Source organism: Terrapene carolina, unplaced genomic scaffold, assembly GCF_002925995.2.
Source record: "Terrapene carolina triunguis isolate 2854851 unplaced genomic scaffold, T_m_triunguis-2.0 Scaffold102, whole genome shotgun sequence".
Classification (NCBI taxonomy): domain Eukaryota; kingdom Metazoa; phylum Chordata; order Testudines; family Emydidae; genus Terrapene; species Terrapene triunguis.
The window spans coordinates 4,490,065-4,511,639 of record NW_020664453.1 but is presented as its reverse complement, the minus strand read 5'-3'; the positions used below and the strand labels follow the sequence as shown (position 1 = coordinate 4,511,639).

The following is a 21,575-nucleotide window of genomic DNA, read 5'->3' as shown; positions in this document are numbered from 1 at the left end:
CTCCCCGCCGCTAGACAGACCCGGAAGTGAAGCGAGGACTCTGGGCGGAAGCGGAGGCGTTCTCCCCGGAAGCGGAGGCACTTGAGCGCTCCGGTGTTCAAGTCCGGTCGTTCCTTCTTCCTCCCTCTCGCTCCGGCCATGGCGAACCGGACGGTGAAGGATGCGCACAGCATCCACGGCACCAACCCGCAGTACCTGGTGGAGAAGATCATCCGCACCCGCATCTATGAGTCCAAGTACTGGAAGGAGGAGTGTTTCGGCCTTACGGGTAGGGCCGGCCGGGGGGCTGCAGGGTCGGGGGGAGGAAGCTGGGCTGGAAGGGTCGGGGTAGAGGCGGCGCCCCAGCCTGCCCGGTGCTGGGGTTTCAGGGGCCGGGGGGAGGCTGGTGGGCCCCATCCGCATCCCCGAGCCCAAGCACTGGAGGGGGCTCTTGCGCGGTGTCGGCATGTGGGGCCCCTGATGTGGGCGCAGGTGGTGACCAGGCTGGCAGAATAATTCCTGGCGCTTACCAGCAACTGAGTCCTGTCACCTCCCTCTGCTGTGGTGAGGACCCCGAGGCCTGTTTCTCCCCCAGGCAGCGTGAGTCCCCCAAATCCTTCACCTATGCCGGGGCAGGCGATCTATGGCACGCGTGCCGAAGGCAGCACGCGAGCTGATTTTCAGTGGCAGTCACAGTGCCCGGGTCCTGGCCACCGGTCTGGGGGGCTCTGCATTTTAATTTAATTTTAAATGAAGCTTTTTAAACATTTTTAAAACCTTATTTACTTTACATACAACAATAGTTTAGTATCAGAGGGGTAGCCGTGTTAGTCTGGATCTGTAAAAAGCGACAGAGAGTCCTGTGGCACCTTATAGACTAACAGACATTTTGGAGCATAAGCTTTCGTGGGTGAATGCCCACTTAGTCAGATGCATGTCGCGAGTATTCACCCACGAAAGCTTATGCTCCAAAACGTCTGTTAGTCTATAACAGGGGTTGGCAACCTTTCAGAAGCGGTGTGCCGAATCTTCATTTATTCACTCTAATTTAAGGTTTCGCGTGCCAGTAATACATTTTAACGTTTTTAGAAGGTCTCTTTCTATAAGTCTATAATATATAACTAAACTATTATTGTATGTAAAGTAAATAAGGTTTTTAAAATGTTCAAGAACCTTCATTTAAAATTAAATTAAATTAAAATGCAGAGCCCCCCAGACTGGTGGTCAGAACCCGGGTAGTGTGAGTGCCACTGAAAATCAGCTCGTGTGCCGCCTTCGGCACACGTGCCATAGGTTGCCTACCCCTGGTCTATAAGGTGCCACAGGACTCTTTGTAGCTTTTAACAATAGTTTAGTTATATATTATAGACTTATAGAAAGAGACCTTCTAAAAATGTTAAAATGTATGACTGGCACGTGAAACCTTTAAATTAGAGTGAATAAATGAAGACTCGGCATACCACTTCTGAAAGGTTGCCGACCCCTGACCTATGCTCTGCCTCGAGCCCCACTAGCGCCACAGATGTGGTGAGCTGACAACGTGCTTAACTCTAGTTTAAAGCCTATAAGCTTTTGATGGTTCAGCTGTTTCCTTTCGTAACCCCCTGCTCTAGCTGAACTGGTGGTGGATAAAGCCATGGAACTGAGATATGTTGGTGGCGTTTATGGTGGAAACATCAAGCCTACACCATTCCTCTGCTTGACCCTGAAAATGCTGCAGATCCAGCCTGAAAAGGACATCATTGTTGAGTTTATAAAGAATGAGGATTTCAAGTAAGCAAATGTGGTTTTTCCTTTAGCTGTCATATCAGAGAGACAGAAACTCAAAGCAAACAGAAACTCAAAGCATGCACTGTTCATTGTAGAGTCCTCTTGACAAATCATGCATTTCTCCATGCCTGCTCTCAAAAAATGTGCTCCACACCATGCAAATTTCCCTGTCACAACTACTCATCTCAGTGTCACATCCTTTCTACCATTACACCCACTTGTGTTTAAGGTGATCATATTCACCTGATTCCTCTAGAATAGTGATATTCAGACATCAGTGTTTCAGGAACCAAATTGGTGATCAGCATTACCCAAAAGAGCCACAGTAGTGTGAATTCATTGTTTCATTTACTACAGTATATATATTCATATTTAAACAGTATGACAGGAAATATTTAATGTATATATTCTCACAGTAAAATGACTGACCCAAGTATTATTATTTTATCAACTAGAATTGGTTAATATAGTAAAAACATCCTGATTGATTAATAATTAAATCAGTGTTTTAATATCATGTGCTGCAAAGAGCCACATTGAAGACTCAGTCTGAGTAACACTGGTTTAGCATTTTCTTCAGCTGTGAGACTGATAATGCAGTCCCTGCATGTGCAAAATCCACATAGGGGCTTGCAGGATTGGATACTAAATGAGAAAAATTGAGCAGTCTCCCATATTGTGTTTATTGTACTAAATCAGTCTTCCTCTGAGAAAGACTTAGTTTTAAATTATTTAACTGTGCAGAATGATCAGATTTGTAAACTACTGTGTGACATTTTGTGTTCCAGATATGTCAGAATGCTTGGAGCATTGTATATGAGATTGACGGGCACTGCCATTGACTGCTACAAGTACCTTGAACCACTGTACAATGACTACCGAAAAATAAAAAGTCAAAACAGAAACGGGGGTATGTAACCAGCATAGACTGCCTTTTATCAAGAATCTAGAAGTCTGCAATGCTAACTGTATACTTTATCAACATAGGCTAAAGTATGTGGGGGAAGAGTATCTATTTGCTATATTGCTTTTGTATTTATTCACTGATCACTGCTGTTCATTCACTGATCCTGGACCTGCTACATTGCCTAGGCAGTATTAAATCAGCTGCCTTGATTCTATGTACTTATCTTCAACTTGTTTGTTTGCAACAGTGGAATTGATTTTCAGTAGACAAAGGAAGAGAGAGGTATGATCGGAGCACAGCATTGGACCTCAGGAACTTTTGAATTTTAGCTCTGTCATGATCTCCTCATCTGTAAAATAGTTTTAATAATCTTCCCAGCACCTGGGACTTTGAGGATTAGTTTTATACAGCACTTTGCATGGAATGACTCACAAGTATTAAATATTAGTAACTAGGGTAAAGGTGACTGCTCTACATACTAATTATTTTTCTTCCAGAATTTGAGCTGATGCATGTGGATGAGTTTATTGATGAACTTCTTCACAGTGAACGTGTATGTGATATCATTTTGCCTCGATTGCAGGTATGTAGGCTGCTAATCAATGCCTTGTTAATGATAGCACATTAGGAGCTTTCTAAATTACCAGCTTAAGGGCTTGTCAAGGGCAAAGTCAGTCTGATTTTGATGTACTGTATGTTCATATTTGGATTTTATAAGGTGAAAAGTTGGTGTTTCTCTTAGAAACGTTATGTTCTGGAAGAAGCTGAACAATTGGAGACTCGAGTTAGTGCTTTAGAAGAAGATATGGATGATGTAGAGTCCAGTGAGGAGGAGGAGGAGGAAGATGAGAAGGTTTGTGAATTATCCCACAGTTTGTATTATTTTAAAGAGAGATTTATTTTTGATGCTGAAATCTTATGCAGTAAAGTGCTCAGATGATTCTAACTGATGTGGGGAAGCCTGACCTTTACCTGTAGCCCTCACATGAGTGGAGAAGAAATCTTCATGTACTATGCCAATGGAAATTTTCTTGGTCATATAATAGCAGCAAAATACTCTGTTCTTCAGGATTATTCTTTGCTGAACTCTACTAACTTGAATCTACTCTTTCCTATTTAAATGGATTCCTATTAAAAAATTATCAGCTTATGATGATGATCAGATTTTTTTAGTTTGTCCATTTTTTTTATGTTTTTTTGGAGGGTAAGGGAGAAGCAAAAGATGGGTTACCTTAATTTCAATGTATTTGTATACCACACAATCATCAAAGCCAGGCAGTTTCATTTTATTTAAAGTACTTTAGTTTGAGTAGAAGTTACTGATCTTTTGAATAGTTGTGTGGGCATCCCGGTTCATAACTAATATGAAGGTCAGGGGATTCTTACAAAATTGTATATTTTTGCAATGCTTTCAGCTGGAGAGGGCACCTTCCCCTGATCATCGCAGAAGAGGCTACAGAGACCTAGATAAACCCCGCAGATCTCCAGCTCTGCGATACAGGAGGAGTCGAAGCAGGTCTCCAAGAAGGTGATGTATTTAAAAGATCATCTTTTGTTATAAACACAGTTTCACCCAAAATAATATTTATCTGGTGATGTTTGCAAAGTATTAAAACTGTTAGTCAGTTGTGTGACTGCTTCACCAAAGTTCTAAAAAATCCATCCACTCTATTGTTTCCTTTTTAATTCACAGGCGAAGCAGATCTCCGAAGAGGAGAAGGTAGGAGAGTTATTGCTTTAAAACTGCATTATAAAAATTTGTTTAAAATTCAGTGGTCTAACAGTCTTCTTCCTATTAGCCCCTCACCACGTCGGGAGAGACATCGCAGCAAAAGCCCAAGGCGACACCGGAGCAGGTCCAGGGAGAGGCGCCACAGATCAAGATCTAAATCTCCAGGTACTCTAGTGCTTCTTATTGGTGACATGGCACAGGTGTCAGCAATGCAGCTAGTGGTGGACAAATCTAGTTCCTGCTGTCAGTTACTCTATATGTTTAGCTTATAAAATGGCTAAAGTTGTATAGTTACATTTTGCAAACTGGTTTAATATGTGAGACTGCAATGTACATTTCTTTTTCAAATATCTCTACCAATAACTCAGTATTTATGAAGAAATTTTAAAGTTAACTGCCTACTGAGGACAAGTGTTCAGCTGTTCTTTGACATTCCATATAGGGCATTGACACAGACTGCGTTAATGGAAATGAGCAGAACAATCTCACATGATTATTCTCCATGATTACCACACAAAAGTAATTTACCTTTTATCTCAACAGGGCATCATCGTAGCCACCGACACAGAAGTCATTCTAAGTCACCTGAAAGGTATAGGCCAGCTGTCTTATTTCTTAAAGATGTCCGTTCATGTTGAAAGTGTCCCTGCAAACGAATACAGGGGCTTCTTTCTTTACAATGGACCTGAATTTTGAGATTTTTCACACCACTGGGGGGGGGGAGGGTACTGACTTCTGATACCACCTTTCTCCTATCATTGGTCTTTTAAAGCCAAGACCGCTTGTGGGGCAGCTTTCTATATTAAGCATGGAGCGATCCTCACGGCCAACACTGGAATTACTGTAATGTTGTTTGTCCTCCATAAAGCAATGTACAATTTCCATTGTCTGATTATCTTGAACACATAATGACAAGTCATTTTGTTGCTGTTTCAGATCTAAGAAAAGCCATAAGAAGAGTCGGCGAGGGAATGAATAATGGACTAAATCCACTAGGCAGTTTAGGGATTTTGAACCATAATCTGTTTGTAGATAGTGACCTATTTACATTATGGAACAGCAGGATATGTGCTGGCTGCTTTGGCAGTCAGACTTTTTAAAAATCCTCCTTCTCCCCCCTCCTTGTACAAGAAAGCTGTTTTTGGTTTTTTGTAAGTAAGGCAGAGAAACTTTTAATGTACACTATTTGTTTATCTTCCTAGTAGAAAGCATTTCTTAGTAGGGGGGATGGTTGTTGGTTTTTAAATGGCTTTCTTGAAAGCCAGTGTAAAATAGCATAAGAGCAAGATTGAGTTGTTTAAAATACTTTGTACAATTTTTTAAATTGTTATTAAATGCTCTTGTTCCTAACCACTTGCTGTTCCCACATTACTTTGTTTGCATGCATTTACACAAATACTGCCAAATGAATTGAAAGAACGTTTCTATAAATATTTTTGTTATAGTATTAATCAGCTATTTGGTAAATGTCCTTCATGAGACAAACTATCAGATGTGTAGCAATGCTACTTGTTTTTATATTACGTTTGTGGTGATAGTAAGTCTGGTTACTGATTTACTTTGCTTACAACACATACATTCAACTCTGAATACACATTTAACAGGCAGGTGGAGTCAAAACAGCTACAGCATACAAAGTGCAGAGCTCAGAGTTGCAACCCTCAACTCTTATTTACGAAGAAATTCTAGTTATTAAAAACCTCTCAGTGCTCTAGCCTAACAAATCACATTGCTTTTTTTTTTTTATCCTTAAACCATTTTTATTGTAACACGTTAAATAAATCAAGCAAACAGCTAGTACACTTCTAATACTAGCTTCCAGGTCAGGAAATTGGGCAATGGTTAGATCAAATAGGCAACTCAGTCTAATGTTGTAATTGACTACAGTTATAGATTCTAGGACTGGAAGGGACCTCGAGAGATCGAGTCCAGTCCCCTGCCCGCATGGCAGGACCAAATACTGTCTAGACCATCCCTGATAGACATTTATCTAACCTACTCTTAAATATCTCCAGAGATGGAGATTCCACAACCTCCCTAGGCAATTTATTCCAGTGTTTAACCACCCTGACAGTTAGGAACTTTTTCCTAATGTCCAACCTAGACCTCCCTTGCTGCAGTTTAAGCCCATTGCTTCTTGTTCTATCCTTAGAGGCTAAGGTGAACAAGTTTTCACCCTCCTCCTTATGACACCCTTTTAGATACTTGAAAACTGCTATCATGTCCCCTCTCAGTCTTCTCTTTTCCAAACTAAACAAACCCAATTCTTTCAGCCTTCCTTCATAGGTCATGCTCTCAAGACCGTTAATCATTCTTGTTGCTCTTCTCTGGACCCTTTCCAATTTCTCCACATCTTTCTTGAAATGCGGTGCCCAGAACTGGACACAATACTCCAGCTGAGGCCTAACCAGAGCAGAGTAGAGCGGAAGAATGACTTCTCGTGTCTTGCTCACAACACACCTGTTAATACATCCCAGAATCATGTTTGCTTTTTTTGCAACAGCATCACACTGTTGACTCATATTTAGCTTGTGGTCCACTATAACCCCTAGATCCCTTTCTGCTGTACTCCTTCCTAGACAGTCTCTTCCCATTCTGTATGTGTGAAACTGATTTTTTCTTCCTAAGTGGAGCACTTTGCATTTGTCTTTGTTAAACTTCATCCTGTTTAACTCAGACCATTTCTCCAATTTGTCCAGATCATTTTGAATTATGACCCTGTCCTTCAAAGCAGTTGCAATCCCTCCCAGTTTGGTATCATCCGCAAACTTAATAAGCGTACTTTCTATGCCAATATCTAAGTCGTTAATGAAGATATTGAACAGAGCCGGTCCCAAAACAGACCCCTGCAGAACCCCACTCGTTATGCCTTTCCAGCAGGATTGGGAACCATTAATAACAACTCTCTGAGTATGGTTATCCAGCCAGTTATGCACCCACCTTATAGTAGCCCCATCTAAATTGTATTTGCCTAGTTTATCGATAAGAATATCATGCGAGACCGTATCAAATGCCTTACTAAAGTCTAGGTATACCACATCCACAGCTTCTCCGTTATCCTATCGAAGAAAGCTATCAGAGTGGTTTGACACGATTTGTTCTTTATCAGTTATGTGCATAAACTGTTCATATCATTTGGATCAAAGTTTAGAAGAACAGTTTCAAGTGTATAGTTGTAGGAGTATACAGTCCTTTCTCCCACTGATGATGTTCTGAGTGTCACAAAGTTTTTAGGTAGAATAATTTGAAGCTTGTGAATAGTAACTGAAGTCTTAGTTGTCATTTATTTGGTATGCTACTGTCACATTCAGCATCACTGGGAGGAAAAGCTTCACTGCATGATCAGTCCTTTATTCTTCCTCGGTGTGTATTTTTTCTTTTATACTTCCTTCCCTGTGGCAACTCCCTGTCTCTGCACTAAAATTATCAGTAATTAAGTAGCTAATGTTTATATTATGAGCCCTCTGCTTAAGAATTAACACCTAATGAAATTGAGGGTTGTGGGTGCACTCACTGGTAGAGCCATTGTTTCAGACTGTCCGTGTGCAGACTCAGGAAGAAAACACTGCATCAGTTCCTAGTGTTTACATTTGGAAGTTTTTTTCATAACCATGAAGCTTATAGCAAATAACAAAAAGCATAGACTCTGAAGCAATTGCATCAGCCATGTAGGCCACAACTGCATAAAACAGGATGGGTTGACCCCTGACCTTTGCATACTTAAGCTGTATCTTAACTGCAGTTAAGATGGGCTCTTGTTTCTAATTCTTCTCCCCTTCATACACAAAAACCTCTCAGCTGTGTTTGGTGGTGGTTTCAACTCAAGTTAGTTGGCTCACCTGGGGCTATAGGCTAATGCCTGCATGAGACTTTTGCTTGTACTAGTAATCCACACATGGTAGTGAGGATACAGGTTAAACTTGTCAAGTGTTGATAAAGTATGTTTAATTAAACAGCAGAGGTCACTCAGACCAAAGCCAGGTACCTTTTGGAACAGTGAAATCCACAATAAATGAAGCAAATAAAAATCAAACTATGGCTGGTAAGAAATCAACAAATTCCATGAAAAGTTATTCTTTATGTATAACAAAGGTAGGACATGAGGAGGGAGACTATCAAAGTTACAGGTGCATAGTTACAGGAGACTGCTAGACTATCAAAATTACAAGTGCAGTCAAGGATAAGGCTCATTACAGCGGAGATAAATAATTTCTGTACATTGCAGATGACAGGGGAGAGACAAACTCTTCAGATAACAAGGTATCACCAGAGACTGAAGAATAAAGAAGTTGTACTGAAACAAGCTGATAAATTAAATAGCAACAAATCACTAGGACTGGTCACTCAAGTGCTGAATGAAGTGGCTGAGCTGCTAATAAATATGCACTCATTAAAAGCATTGAGTGGAGGGCAGTGCCTGTTCTGCTTAAAAACATCTAGCAACTCTTAAAAAATAAAAAAGCTTTAGGGGTCACCTTACAGACCACTGAGCCTTATATCAGTAACAAGGGAGGTAGTTACTACTCAATGCACAACAGTGTTCAAACACAAAGTTGATGTACGAAGGACTGAAAAATGAGAATATGCTGTGTAAATCAAGAGAGCATCTTCACTAGGAATGCTGGGTTCAGGTTTGGTCACTCTGTCTTAAAAACGATATAGGAGGAGTTATAACAGAAATAAGAGTCATAGAATCATAGAATATCAGGGTTGGAAGGGACCTCAGGAGGTCATCTAGTCCAACCCCCTGCTCAAAGCAGGACCAATTCCCAACTAAATCATCCCAGCCAGTCATCATACAAGGGCCATAAAAATATTCCTCTGTGAACTGAAATTGAAAAGACGAGGACTGGTAAATCAAATGTTGTTTATTGTCTAGTTTTACAAGAATAAGGGTTTATCCAATGAAACTAAACAGCAATGCATTTTAAACTGAAAGGATTTTTTTAAACAACCAGTGCAACAAAATGTCAAAGTCTAAGAGCTTAGCAGAATTCAAAAGGATTTTATATGATTAATGAGAATACTCATTGTTAGAGAGGATTTTTTAAAAAAGATGTTTATGTTTCAGGGCATAAGCCTGTCACTAATAGAAGGAGGAGGAAACTTCCATTAAGGCCAGGTTATTCCATAATAATCTTACAAAGATTCTGGCACCTTTTTCTGTAGCATCTGGTACTAGCCACTGTTGGAGATGAGATATTGGAATAGGTGGATGCCTGGCATGATTCAGTGGGGGCAATTTGTATGTTCCTAGCAGCATCTGCCTCATTAACTATCAGCAGGAAGAGGGGAGTGACTAAGCCCATAGCTGTTTAATACATCTGAATGAGAACGGTACTGTCAACATTTCTGTTTATCTTTAATAAGAGGTTAGCAACTAAAAAGCTGAATGAGCATGTTGTTCCAAAGCCAAGGGGGCAAGAGCTGAAACATTAGCTTAGACTACCTTAAAAACAAAAATTCAGAGGAAGGATGTGCGATATTTATCATTTTAAAAGTATTATATGCTCTTATAAATAAACATGGCTATAAAATTAACACATTGGATCAATTGGTTAGTGTCAGTTAATAAGGTGAGCTAGGGTTACCCAAAAGATCCCTATATAGAAAAAAGTCTCAATCTTCTTGGGCAAAAGACTGTGGAATAGATGGGGCTTAAAATGTACCCTGAGGTCTACAAATACAGGCTTTGTTGGACTAGTGGCAAGTGAATTCCAGAATGAGAGGCCCCTCACTGAGCATCCTGTCATTAAAATCTGGAATCTGTTAGCCCAAGCAAATCTCAAGTGTTGGCAAGAGGGAGTTTAAAGAATAGCCAGAAAGAGACTGACAGATCCAAATCAACATCTTTTGCATTGGAATCAGAAGCAAACTGGAAGCCACAGTAGACAAAGTATGCAGGCAGGCTGTTCCTTGTTTGAAACCACCACCAGCAGCAAATTGAGCAGCAATGTTATGCACTAGCTGAAGCTTCCATGTTGTCTTCAGTTGCAGCCACAGTAGAACATGTGGCCATAATCGATGATGGAGGCAACAAATACATCAATAACTGTGACACGGTCACTCACCAAATGCAGATGGAAAACACTACTTTGTCTAAAAGCAGTTGGGGATCCAATAGGCTACCCTGGATTGCATCCCCTATTAACAAACAGAAGCAAGTGTCCTCTGGAGGATTCCCCATGCTTACTATGATCAACTCTATCTTATCCAAATTGAATTTCAGGCATTTAGCCTCCACCCAGGCCCCATTCCTAGTCAGATACAGAGATGAAGAGTTTGAGTATCATCAGTGAACTGAGCCTTTATTCTAATCGGTCCACACATCCTAATACTGAATTTGTTACAAATCCAAAGACAAACTAACAGCATACATACATAACATTAAGCCCCTCTCATGACCTATCCCTTTGCTATCACTTGTTATAGATGTGTGGACTGGTCATATTGTCTGTGACTCACTCGTGCCTTCAGTGCTATATACAAAATGGTCAGGGCACCATCTCTTCATCCTCCTTTCAACTAGATTAGTGACCAACTCTAAACAGGAACAGATGACAACAGAACTTTCCCACAAAAGAGAGCTCTTTGCGCTGCAGGCTCAACTCAGAGAACAGAGATCCTGTCAAGCACTACACCACCTGCGCCAGTTGGGGTCTGGCACCACATCAGTGATACCTCATGGTCAACACACTCAAAGGGAGCTAATTTTTAAAAGAATGTCTACTACATCTGTCAATCATTTCCTTCAATTTTTTTAATAATATGAAACTATGGCTCTTTGGGAGACTGGTGAGCTCCACGTCCCAAAACTTTCTCAAGGCCAAAGGCAGAATTAGTGCAGTTGTTGGCCACGTAGGGAACAATAATCTCTTTGGAAGGAATTTTTTCCACTCAAAAAGAGTATCTTGTGATGAAGATTTTTCTAAATTTAATAGATTGATCCTAATCTGTTACTATAATATGGAAAAAGACATTCAGCCAATGGCATGCTAAAGACGTAAGATACAAGCACAGGGACTGGATACTCAAGACTGAAAGCAATAGCACAACCAGCTTTTAACAAGTTGGATAAAGTCAGACAATAGCTGACAGAGCTAGGTAAATTCAGAATGGAGTTTTAAGACTGCTACACAACAAATTGGCTATGCTATCAAATCAGCTGTTTGGGTCAGATTGTCCTAAGGAAGCCAAACTAAAGACTAAAAATTAGCAATAAGAAATCACCTCCCTCTTTGAAAGGCATGAATTATAAAAAGTCATGCCAGAATATATCCCTGCAGGTTAAAGCCTCTATCAATTTACAGAGTATATGATGCACAGTAAGCACGCAAGATGCAATTTATTGAAGGATCAGCTTAATGACAGGTTCCTTTCCCCCTTAACTGAGGCCCTGTGTCACAGCACAGCTTGATTTCTGTTGAGTACTTGCACATAATTGGATTTAAAGCTTGTGAATGTGGAAGCAGATGTACACTCTCTCCCTCCATATATACTGAGTATATTTAGAGGAAAAATGTGTGATCCGTAAAATACAGTAATAGCAAATGGTGATGGTAATAATTTTGGAAAAACTTGAAGTGATCAGGTACATTTTGGTTCTGAATATGTGACCCAGTTTTTCCAAGCTACTTACAGCGTTCACGTCCCTTCTTTCAAAGATTTTAAGCTAGAACTATATTTTATTTGTTATATTAATTACCCAAATATGGACCAAACACGTTCTAATATACAAGTATGGAAAAACCTTAAATCCTGGTTTTGCACTTTTGTTTTATTTTCTCTTTTAAAAATTTTTTTGGCACTACATAGTTCTGTAAAGAATAGAAGTGACAATTTTTTTTAAAACACATGAAATCCCTTTCTAATTTTATTTTTAGAACAATATATATAAAGTCTGAAGCAACCAAAGTATGAATACAGCTAATAGAAAATAAAGAACTTAATTTTAAAAATTCTCTCTTTACAGTTTACCAAGATAAAACAAAACACAATTGCCCTTAAAAATAGGGTAATAAAATAGATGAAATTTGTATCACTCAATTTTGTGATACTAGTAAAAACTATAGATCATATCTATATACAAATGATACAGTTTAAAAACAGTCTTAAATAATCTTGTATCTAAACATGTTGCATTAAGATTTTAAATCAGAACCTGATTTTTCTCCCCCCTCCCATTACATTTCATTTTTTCTGTTGAATGTAATTCATATTCAAGTGTGGGTGTCCTTGAGACAGAAGCGAGAACCGCTGGTTATTCTGCATCAGTGGACCAGCTAAAAGAAAATGGATTACAATTATTTTAGCAAAATAGATGTACTTAAAAGTGCTTGGCTATATTCAATATATTAGGCATTTATAAATAAAAGCATCTACTTGACTGGTAGAGATTCCAGCTGTGCTGGTATCCAGTGTATCTGTAAGGCAGCACTATTTTAACCCAGTCTCTGAATATCCCAGCGTCATCAATACACTTTTATTTGCACATTAGTTTATCTGATTTCATTTAAGTTACAGTAGGAGATAAAACAGGGTAATTTCAGAGGAGATGGAAATAGTGCCCTGGCTCAGTCAATAGATACAAGTGAAGGAAATAACTGGACTTACATACAGTACCTTTCACCCTAAGGATTCTATCTAAGATTATATAAGATTGTCCATCATCATAATATCCTGGCACCTTCAAATTTTGGGCCTGATTCAACTCTTACTGGAGTTAAGGGACATCTTTCCACTGACTTCAATGGGATTTAGATCAGGCCATTTATGAACTAAGAGCCCAACCCTGCAAGATTACACAGAAGTCATTAAAAGTTGAGAGTGCTCATCATTCTGAAGGATTAGGCCTTAAGGGCCTATTCCTTTAACCTTTACTCACGCAAGTAGTCTCCTGAAATGGATGTATGGAACACAAGCATAGTGAGTTAGGAATATTCATGGGTAACGCAGTTGCAGGTTTGGGGCATAAACACACAGGAACTGGTTTACTCCTACGGAAATATAAGTGGCTCTAGTGTTGGGGGCAACAGTCAAGGGGAGAAGGGTGGATGGCAGAAAGGAGTAGGGGGTATTCTGGTCAAGGAAAGCAGTGCAAACCCCTACTCTTTCAGAAAGTGCCATAGAATTTTTGTGCTCATGCAGTGAACATAGGATCTTGGATTTTAAAGTCTCATTTAAAAAGATCCCAACATAGACTTTAATTGATCTACTATGTGAGGATGAAGTGTTGAGTTGACTTTGTTGGAATTCAAATTGTGCTTCCAGGGAACCTAAGTATTTGAAACATGATTCATCAGCTTCTAAGCCACTGAAACAGTAAGAGAGACACAGCTTTCCTTTATTTGTTCTAGTACCTTGAGGGTAGAAAGGTTTGCTCGGTGGATAGCTGGCATTTCCCTGCTGCATGTAGTTCTGAGGCATATTGTAAGGCCACACTCCTCGGAGGAGAGGAAAATGGGTAGGGGTCCCATGGTCCCAAGGGACAGAAGGAGGGTTCATTTTACCAAACTGTCCTTGGAAACCCTGATCTATTTTTCAATTGAAAGGGAAAAGCATATTGCAAAGTTCAGACGAAATAATGAAACAGTCAGTCATAAAATACAATTTACGTCTCTACAAATTACTATGTGGGACTGAAAGCAGCTAGATTTGGAAAGTTAACATCTTAATAAATCAATCATATTTCACATAAAACTACTGTTTGTCACCTTAATGACTCAATGTTTAATGTAATACTATTAGCTTGTTGGTGCAAGAAGCTGAATTAGCACTTAGTATCAAGATATAAAATCTTGCCTGTCAGTACAAAAATAAATGAGATGTACTGTATGTAGCTCTAACAGGTTCTCAAAAACAATATTTATATCTAATCCTGAAAAGATCTTCAACCATCACTGATGTTAGTGTGACCTGAGGGCAATCATCTCATTACAAAACTGGATCCTTGAAGTGATGTGATGGAATTTTACTAATTCTTGTACGTTTAATAAACTTAATACAATACAAATACAATACCAATTTCTCTTAATATATATTTCTAGAAAGAAATACTAAAAAACCTCTTCAAGTACTATACAGTACGTATGCTAATCCGTTCACAAATCAAGTATTACTGGAACATTAAGGATGAGAAATCGAGAACTCAGAAGTCAGGAAATTCCAAAAGTTAATGTTGAATGCTCAATCTTAACTCTCCCCTCTTGTGTGTTTGCCTTACTATTTCAGAAGATAGAATATTACACTATAATTTAAAAAAATTACATATGAATGATCCATAGTTATTAATTTCAAAATATTCTTTAATAAAAGTAATAGTATCAAGCCTTCTGCAATATCAGAGACCAACTCTCATGTAGTTCTCACAGCTCCAAGCAAAAAAGCTTTTACATACGCATCTACGTAGACTGGTATTGCTGATGAACCATGTGGTTGTCACATGATGGAATTTGTTTTTTCATTTTTTTAAAACTTTGCAAATTATATACAAAACCCTGTATTAGAAGAAAGTACTCAAAATGTTAGGAAATGCCAGATTTACGGTTCCCTGTGCAACCTTAATACAGTCCCCTAATGAGTCTTTACAAGATCACATACCATTTTTTCCACAGGACCCCTGACTTATTCAGTGCACCGGATGAATGGTGCTCTAGGGATGAATCAGAGTTGTGCAGTAAAGGAGGCTGTCTGTAGGATCTCTGCCTCATTTGTTGCAGAAGTTGGAAGGTGTGTAATGAATGTGGCAGGGGGGTTGCAAGAAGAGAAAGGACCCTCTCATGGTTAAGGTATTTGAATGCTGCCCTGGAGAACTGGATTGTATCCCTGCCACTACTACAGAGAAACTCTGTGATGCCACTTAAGTCGCTTAACTTTTCAGAGGCAGTCACTAATTGTGTGTTCCTCATTTTTTGGGTATCTGACTTGAAATCCTGGGGTCTGATTTGCAGAAGCGCTGAGCACTTAACAACTTCAACTGAACTCAATAGTAGCTGTGCTTGAGTGTACAAAATGCTGTACAATGCTAAGAATGCTGAAAACTCAGGCCCTAGGTGTCTCAAACTGGGTATCTAAAATTAGTGGAAACTTTTCACTTTAATCTCTCTGTGCCTCAGTCCTCTCACAAAAGTGTTGCGAAGATTAATTAATTAACGTTCATGAAGGACTCAGATACTATAGTGATAAGCACCACAGAAAAGTCCATGAGGAAATTAATAATTCTGCCTTCAGAGCAGGGTTTGAATAGTGTGCAGTAACCAAGGCAGGATCACACATTGAACAAAGAGGAGGAAAAAAATATTCAATAGCTGCTCACTAAGTGAGCACCATGCACCCTGTGCACTGAATGAGCTATTGGTGCTGTAGAAAAATAGTACGTGATAATGTATTCTAAGCCGGCCTCTGCCCAAGGGAGCTGAATTAAGGTTGCACGGGCAACCTTAATTCTGGCATTTCCTAACTTTTGAGAATGTGACTTTGCAACCTTACTAATGTTCTTTTAACATAACTTTTTGTGTCTAATGTATTATAATAATAAAGGTATAAACTGAGAAAACAAATTCATAGAATTATGGTTGAGGTTCATATTTAATTACTGGAATTTTCTGAACTGAGTGCTTGATTTCTCAGCCTTACTGTTGCATTAACATTGCCTTTTTTACATTGCTGTAAAGAATCACAGAATCATAGAATATCAGGGTTGGAAGAGACCTCAGGAGGTCATCTAGTCCAACCCCCAAAACGTTCACTTCCTTCTGCCAACACTAATACTACTGGATTTCTCAATAGAAAGGGCCACCAAGTTTCCTGTGGATGCTAATCCCTAATCTCCAACCCAGATTTATGTAGTTTTTCTAGAAAAAGTGTAAAATTGTACAGCCAATGTAAGCGACTCAGTTCTTTAAACTTCACATTTCTTTAGAGTAAAATAGATTTAGAGAGTTAACTGGTTCTGAAACATTTAGCATTTGTACAAAATGTGTGAGATATTTGATACAATAGAGAAGAGTTACCTGAATTCCCCACAGTGCCATTGTTCACCAGTGAGTTTGGAGTCACGGGGTTGTGCCAGTGTCCCTCATGAGAAGTGCTGGGGATTCCCATGGGCCTGGCAGCAGGCTGTGCAAAGATGATACTGGGATCATTCAAGCTTACACTGCTCTGGTTATTTGTGGTGTTGCTGCTGCCAGACCTCATAGAAAATGGAACATTTGTTGAATGAGGAGGGTTACCCGGTGCAGAATGAATAACGGGCCCATGAATAGGCCACGAAGTGTTGGGAAGCTGAATTTGGTGGTGATGGTGCATCTGAAGTAGTCCCAGGTTATGCAAGGTGGAATACTGACCTGGGGGAGATTGGGTAAAGTTAAACAAAGGCAGCTGGACCTGATGGGGTGGCTGTGCACCCTGCTGTGGCTGTGGAACGTGCTTAGACTGGGACATTGGTTGTGGCTGAGCCTGGTTAATAGAGGCTGGTTGAGAGGAATTCTGTGTAAATTGCTGAGGCTGTGGAGAGTAAGATGACTGATGCGAATCAGACTGGAGGGGAAAAAAAAGTACGTATTTCCATTAGTTCACTAGCTATTTAATGTGTTTCTCTTTAATAAGCACCTGATGTATAATACTCCTCACAAGGAATGCAGATGCTACCCACCAACACATTATCTGAGCTCTGACACATGTTGAGCCAAATTCTCTGCTGGTGTAAATCGAAAAAGCTCCAGTGACTTCCATTTTCACCAGCGCAGAATTTGGCCTGTTAACACCATTTGGCACATCCCAGTCAGAAAAGTTATGCTGGGCAACTGCCAGCCCTAAGCCACTATTAGGTTCCTCCAACATCAGGTTCTGATTTGTGGTCAGAAGTGTTCTTTCCTGCCTATTTTTTTATAGCACAGAACCTCACTAATTCCCTCAAAACCCCAACAGGTTTACTTCCCTCCTCAGCAAAGAGTTCAAGAGAGGCTCTCAGCTCCACATGCCTTTTTGTAAGTGTTTCCATAGTAAACACTCAGTAATTTTTAAATCTTTATTTAAACTGTTAATGAGAAATTAGAGAGGCAAGGTGGGTGAAGTAATATCTTTTACAGGATCAACTTCTGTTGGTGAGAGAGACAAGCTTTCGAACACCTTTCCAACAGAAGTTGGTCCAATAAAAGGTATTACCTCACCCATCTTGTCTTTCTAGAATCCTGGGAGCGACACAGCTACAACGCCACTAGTGAGAATAACACATGAGAAATTGTCACTCCAAAGACCCAGCCTCATCTACCACTTCTTGGTGCCAGGCTTATGAGGCAAAGTTATTATAGCATTAGCAGGAGAGCAGGCTGTCTTCTTTCTCTCTCCAAGCTCTTCCCATACAGCAGATAAACATAGGAGCAGCGAAGAGCCAGGGAAAGCCGCTTGTTGCTGCCACAAGGTAGAGGAGCATGCCAAGAACTGGCCTGGCAGGGAAAGAGACAATTTCCCTGCTCCCTTAGCACAATTCTTTACAGAGTTCCTGCACCTGGTCAATTGTCTTGGCTGCTCCTCTCTCTGCCTAGGTCAGCAGGTTCTTCCCTCCAGCAGCCTGTAGCATAGTAACACTTCCCTTAAATCTCTCCCAACCCTAGGTTTCTCTTCCACATTGACAGCCCACAAATTGGCTCCTTAGTGTGGTGGTGGCTGATGTGCAACAGGCAAAGCACTTGCCCCCTGCTGCTACTCCAATTACTCCTGCATCAGTCTCAGCCAGTTTCATCAAACCAGGAAGAGAAAGGCAAGGGTTGAGAACTGGCAGAGACAACTGCTAGTTTAACAGCTTATCCAAGTTTAAAAAAAATATAACTGAGGACTTACTACTACAGACATTTTTAAAATGTAAAAGTGTATTTGGTGGGTAACCCACTCATATTAGCAGATCACTATAACGAGGTGGTATATTACCAAGACTCTACACCTGTTACAGAGTATTCTACAGAACACTTACTTATGAATTATGAAATAACACGAGGGACAATGTTTTCTTTGTCTCTTCGGAATGAGAATTCTTTTCCCTTCTGCTTCCCATTTTTTCTACCTTCCCCTGATGGTCACCATCCCAACTGACCATCAAAAGGCCCTGACTTATTTCATTTTTTTAAGCGAGGGGAGAGACAGAATTATGAAAATCACCAATTCACAGTCTCTTGCATGGATGAGTTGAGCTGTGCACTAGTTCAGATCTAGTTTTATCTATGTGCATTTCTCATGAGCTCATCTCTATGATAACTAGGCACAAAGCCTCTTAGTTTAGACTGACTGGTAGCAATGCTGGCCTTTAAGAACTGCTGGTTGCCCAGAATGAAGCTTGCCCATTCAGTTTCCATTCTGAGAGACCACAAGTGGTCTCTAAGTGACAATGCATGGCAACCCAGATATCAGTTTCAGTAGCTGGTACTGTTGAGTAAATGCACTGTTGTCATTATAAAAACCAGAAGTCATTCAGAGCAATTAGTGCAAACATTTTACTAGCACAAACCAGGTTTGCTGGTTTCATTACCATTAAAAGTATTTTATTTTAAATCTTTCAAGCTAATTGGAACTTACACATTCTGACGGTTGTCTGGTACGTAATGGTCGTTCCACTTGCTGTTGAACTGACCCTGTCACCAGCTGTGCATTTACCAGGCTTCGGACCAACTGGGCACCTAAACAAGAAAATACTATAAATAGAAGTTTTAATATAAATCAAGAGACAATCCATTCTAAGAGACTAAGAACAGCTATCCTGGGTCAGACCAGTGCTCCATCTAGCCCAGTATCCTGTCTTCTGACAGTGGTCATTGCCAGACGTTTCAGAGGGAATGAACAGAACAGGGTAATTATCAAGCGGTCCATCCCTTGTCATCCAGTCCCAGCTTCTGGCAGTCAGAGGTTTAGGGATCCCCAGAACATGGGGTTGCATCCCTGACCATCTTGGCTAATAGTGACTAATGGACCTATCCTCCATTAACTTACCTAATTTTTGAACCCAGTTAGACTTTTTGCCTTCACATCATCCCCTGGCAACGAGTTCCAAAGGTTGACTGTGCATTGCGTGAAGAAATATTTCCTTACATTTGTTTTAAACCTGCTGCCTATTTATTACACCAGGGGACCACTCGCTCTTATATTATATGAAGGAGTAAATAAAAGTTAGCTATTCACTTTCTCCCACACCATTCATGATTTTATAGACTTCTATCATGCCCCCCCTCAGCTGTCTCTTTTCTAAACTGAACAGTCCCAGTCCTTAATCTCTCCTCGTATGGAAAGTGTTCCATACCCCTAATCATTTTTGTTGCTTTTCTCTGTACCTTTTCCATTCTAATATATCTTTTTTGAGACGGGATGACCAGAATTGCAAGCAATATTCAAGGTGTGAATTACTATGGATTTACGTAGTGGCATTATGATATTTTCTGTCTTCTCTACCCCTTTCTTGATGGTTCCTAACATAGTTAGCTTTTTTGGCTGCTGCTGTATGTACATTGAGCAGATGTTTACAGAGAACTATCCAAGGTGACTCCAAGATCTCCTTCTTGAGGGGTAATAGCTAATTAAGTCCCCATCATTTTGGATGTATAGTTGGGATTATTTTTTCCAATGCGCATTACTTTGTACTTATCAACACTGAATTTCATCTGCTAGTTTGTTGCCCAGTCACCCAGTTTAGTGAGATCCCTCTGTAACTCTTCGCAGTGAGCTTTGGACTTAACTTTCTAAGTTAACACTAAGCATAGGACCAGGAGCCAGAAACTCCTGAGTTCTAATCAAAACTCACTGTACGGTTTAGGCAAATCACTTAATCTCATTAGCCTTGTCTACAGTAGGAAATTTATCCATTAATGAAAACAGGTGTTAGCAATAAGTGCAACACAATTGGCCATTTAACTTTGTTCTGAGCAATATGAATGCTCATGTAAACAAGACTCCTTATCTAGTAGACATGGAAGCCCCATCTAAACCAGAGCTTCAAGCATTGCTACCAGCAGTGGAACTTTACCAGTATTAGCAACATTGGGAAATTGTTGCCAAAAAACCCTAATGCAAAAAAGGGATAAACATTTTCAAAAGCAACTCTGAAACATAGGAACCTAACTCCTTGATTTTCAATGAGACTTTGGCTCCAAAGTCAGTTTTTAAAATAGGACCTAGGCTCCTAAATCATTTAAGTGCTTTTGAAAATTTTACTCAAGGCCTTTGCGGGATTATATTTACCTACCTCAGAGGGATGTTGGAGGTTAATGTTTGCAAAGCACTTTGAAGAGGAAATGCACTACATAAATGTGAAGTATTCTCATTATTATTAAATGCATCAGTCGGGGAATGAAAGGCAATACTATAAAAATTTGGATGAGGAATAAAATATGATATTCTGAAACTAAGACTAGAAACTAGACTACTTACATAATGGTTTTAAAGCAAGTCAGGGAGAAATTGTTGTAAAATATTAAGACACTTAAAAATCTATTCTAATGTCAATCACTGTTTTATGTAAGGGTTGCTCTGACTGACATTTTTTCTGAAATTTTAAACCACTGATCCCCATTCCTCCCTCTGCAATCGCAGCATAGGAAGTCTCATTCTAAACACCTCTCCACTCTAATGGTATTTTTGCCTCATACAGCAGAACCTTCACTTTCAGAGAGATCCACAAAGCAGCAGACAGCATGTGGAACATTCTATTACAGCAGTTAATTGAAATTACATTAAAATTAGCATTTTTTCTTTGCTAGTCTAAAAAGCAAGATATTCTGTGGGTTCACAGAATTTGGTTTTGTCAAAACAATGTATGACAGCACTTTATAATACCACAGAGAGACAAGGACATGAGCTCTTACCAAGGGATACTGTAAGTGGTCTTGTGAATCCTATATACAGGCAATACAAAGAACTAGTTCATGATATTTGGTGTGTTGGCTAAACAGCAGGGCTGTAGTAAGACTAACTGAGGCCTGGACCCACCAAAATTTCAGCTCAGCTATATCGCTCTCCCCATCCAAAGACCTTGTTTACACAGAAACTTAGTGCAAGATAAATACGTATAAATCTGTAGTGCGCTAGCTTGCCACGCACTGATTGGTCATGTGTACGCTGCTGCTGAGCATTAAGCGCCATAGTGCACTTTGATGTACTGCTGTCAAAATGTATTAAGGAACTTTTAGTGCCTGGTAACAGGATCCA

General features: G+C 39.8%; 2 protein-coding genes across 3 annotated transcripts in view; one reads left to right on the top strand and one right to left on the bottom strand.

Annotated features, from left to right (window-relative positions):
• Positions 1–92: 92 nt before the first annotated feature.
• Positions 93–5,738, top strand: LOC113406506 (pre-mRNA-splicing factor 38A). 2 transcript variants are annotated; one of them, XM_026651749.1, is made up of 10 exons: positions 93–268; positions 1,593–1,752; positions 2,538–2,659; positions 3,154–3,239; positions 3,399–3,509; positions 4,072–4,184; positions 4,350–4,376; positions 4,456–4,553; positions 4,932–4,980; positions 5,325–5,738. In XM_026651749.1, exons 1-10 carry the CDS (start codon positions 139–141, stop codon positions 5,365–5,367), a joined length of 939 nt encoding a protein of 312 aa, XP_026507534.1. In that variant the 5' UTR covers positions 93–138; the 3' UTR covers positions 5,368–5,738. The 2 variants fall into 2 exon arrangements, with proteins under 2 accessions (XP_026507534.1, XP_026507535.1); XM_026651750.1 differs by lacking the exon at positions 4,350–4,376.
• A 4,874-nt stretch (positions 5,739–10,612) lies between these two features.
• The window catches only part of LOC113406500 (terminal uridylyltransferase 4-like), a 62,269-nt gene continuing 51,306 nt past the window's right edge, over positions 10,613–21,575 (bottom strand). The window contains exons 26-29 of the mRNA XM_026651732.1: positions 18,957–19,057; positions 16,400–16,925; positions 13,748–13,921; positions 10,613–12,670 (exon numbers count right to left, since the gene is read on the bottom strand). Coding sequence (XP_026507517.1) covers positions 12,579–12,670; positions 13,748–13,921; positions 16,400–16,925; positions 18,957–19,057 — 893 coding nt within the window. The 3' untranslated portion in view covers positions 10,613–12,578. The remainder of the gene's footprint in view (positions 12,671–13,747; positions 13,922–16,399; positions 16,926–18,956; positions 19,058–21,575) is intronic.

Coding starts and splice junctions, on each gene's coding strand:
- LOC113406506 (XM_026651749.1), top strand. CDS start 139: ATGGCGAACCGGACGGTGAAGGATGCGCACAGCATCCACGGCACCAAC. Junction 269..1,592: donor GGAGTGTTTCGGCCTTACGG/GTAGGGCCGGCC, acceptor CCCCTGCTCTAG/CTGAACTGGTGGTGGATAAA. Junction 4,554..4,931: donor ATCAAGATCTAAATCTCCAG/GTACTCTAGTGC, acceptor TTATCTCAACAG/GGCATCATCGTAGCCACCGA.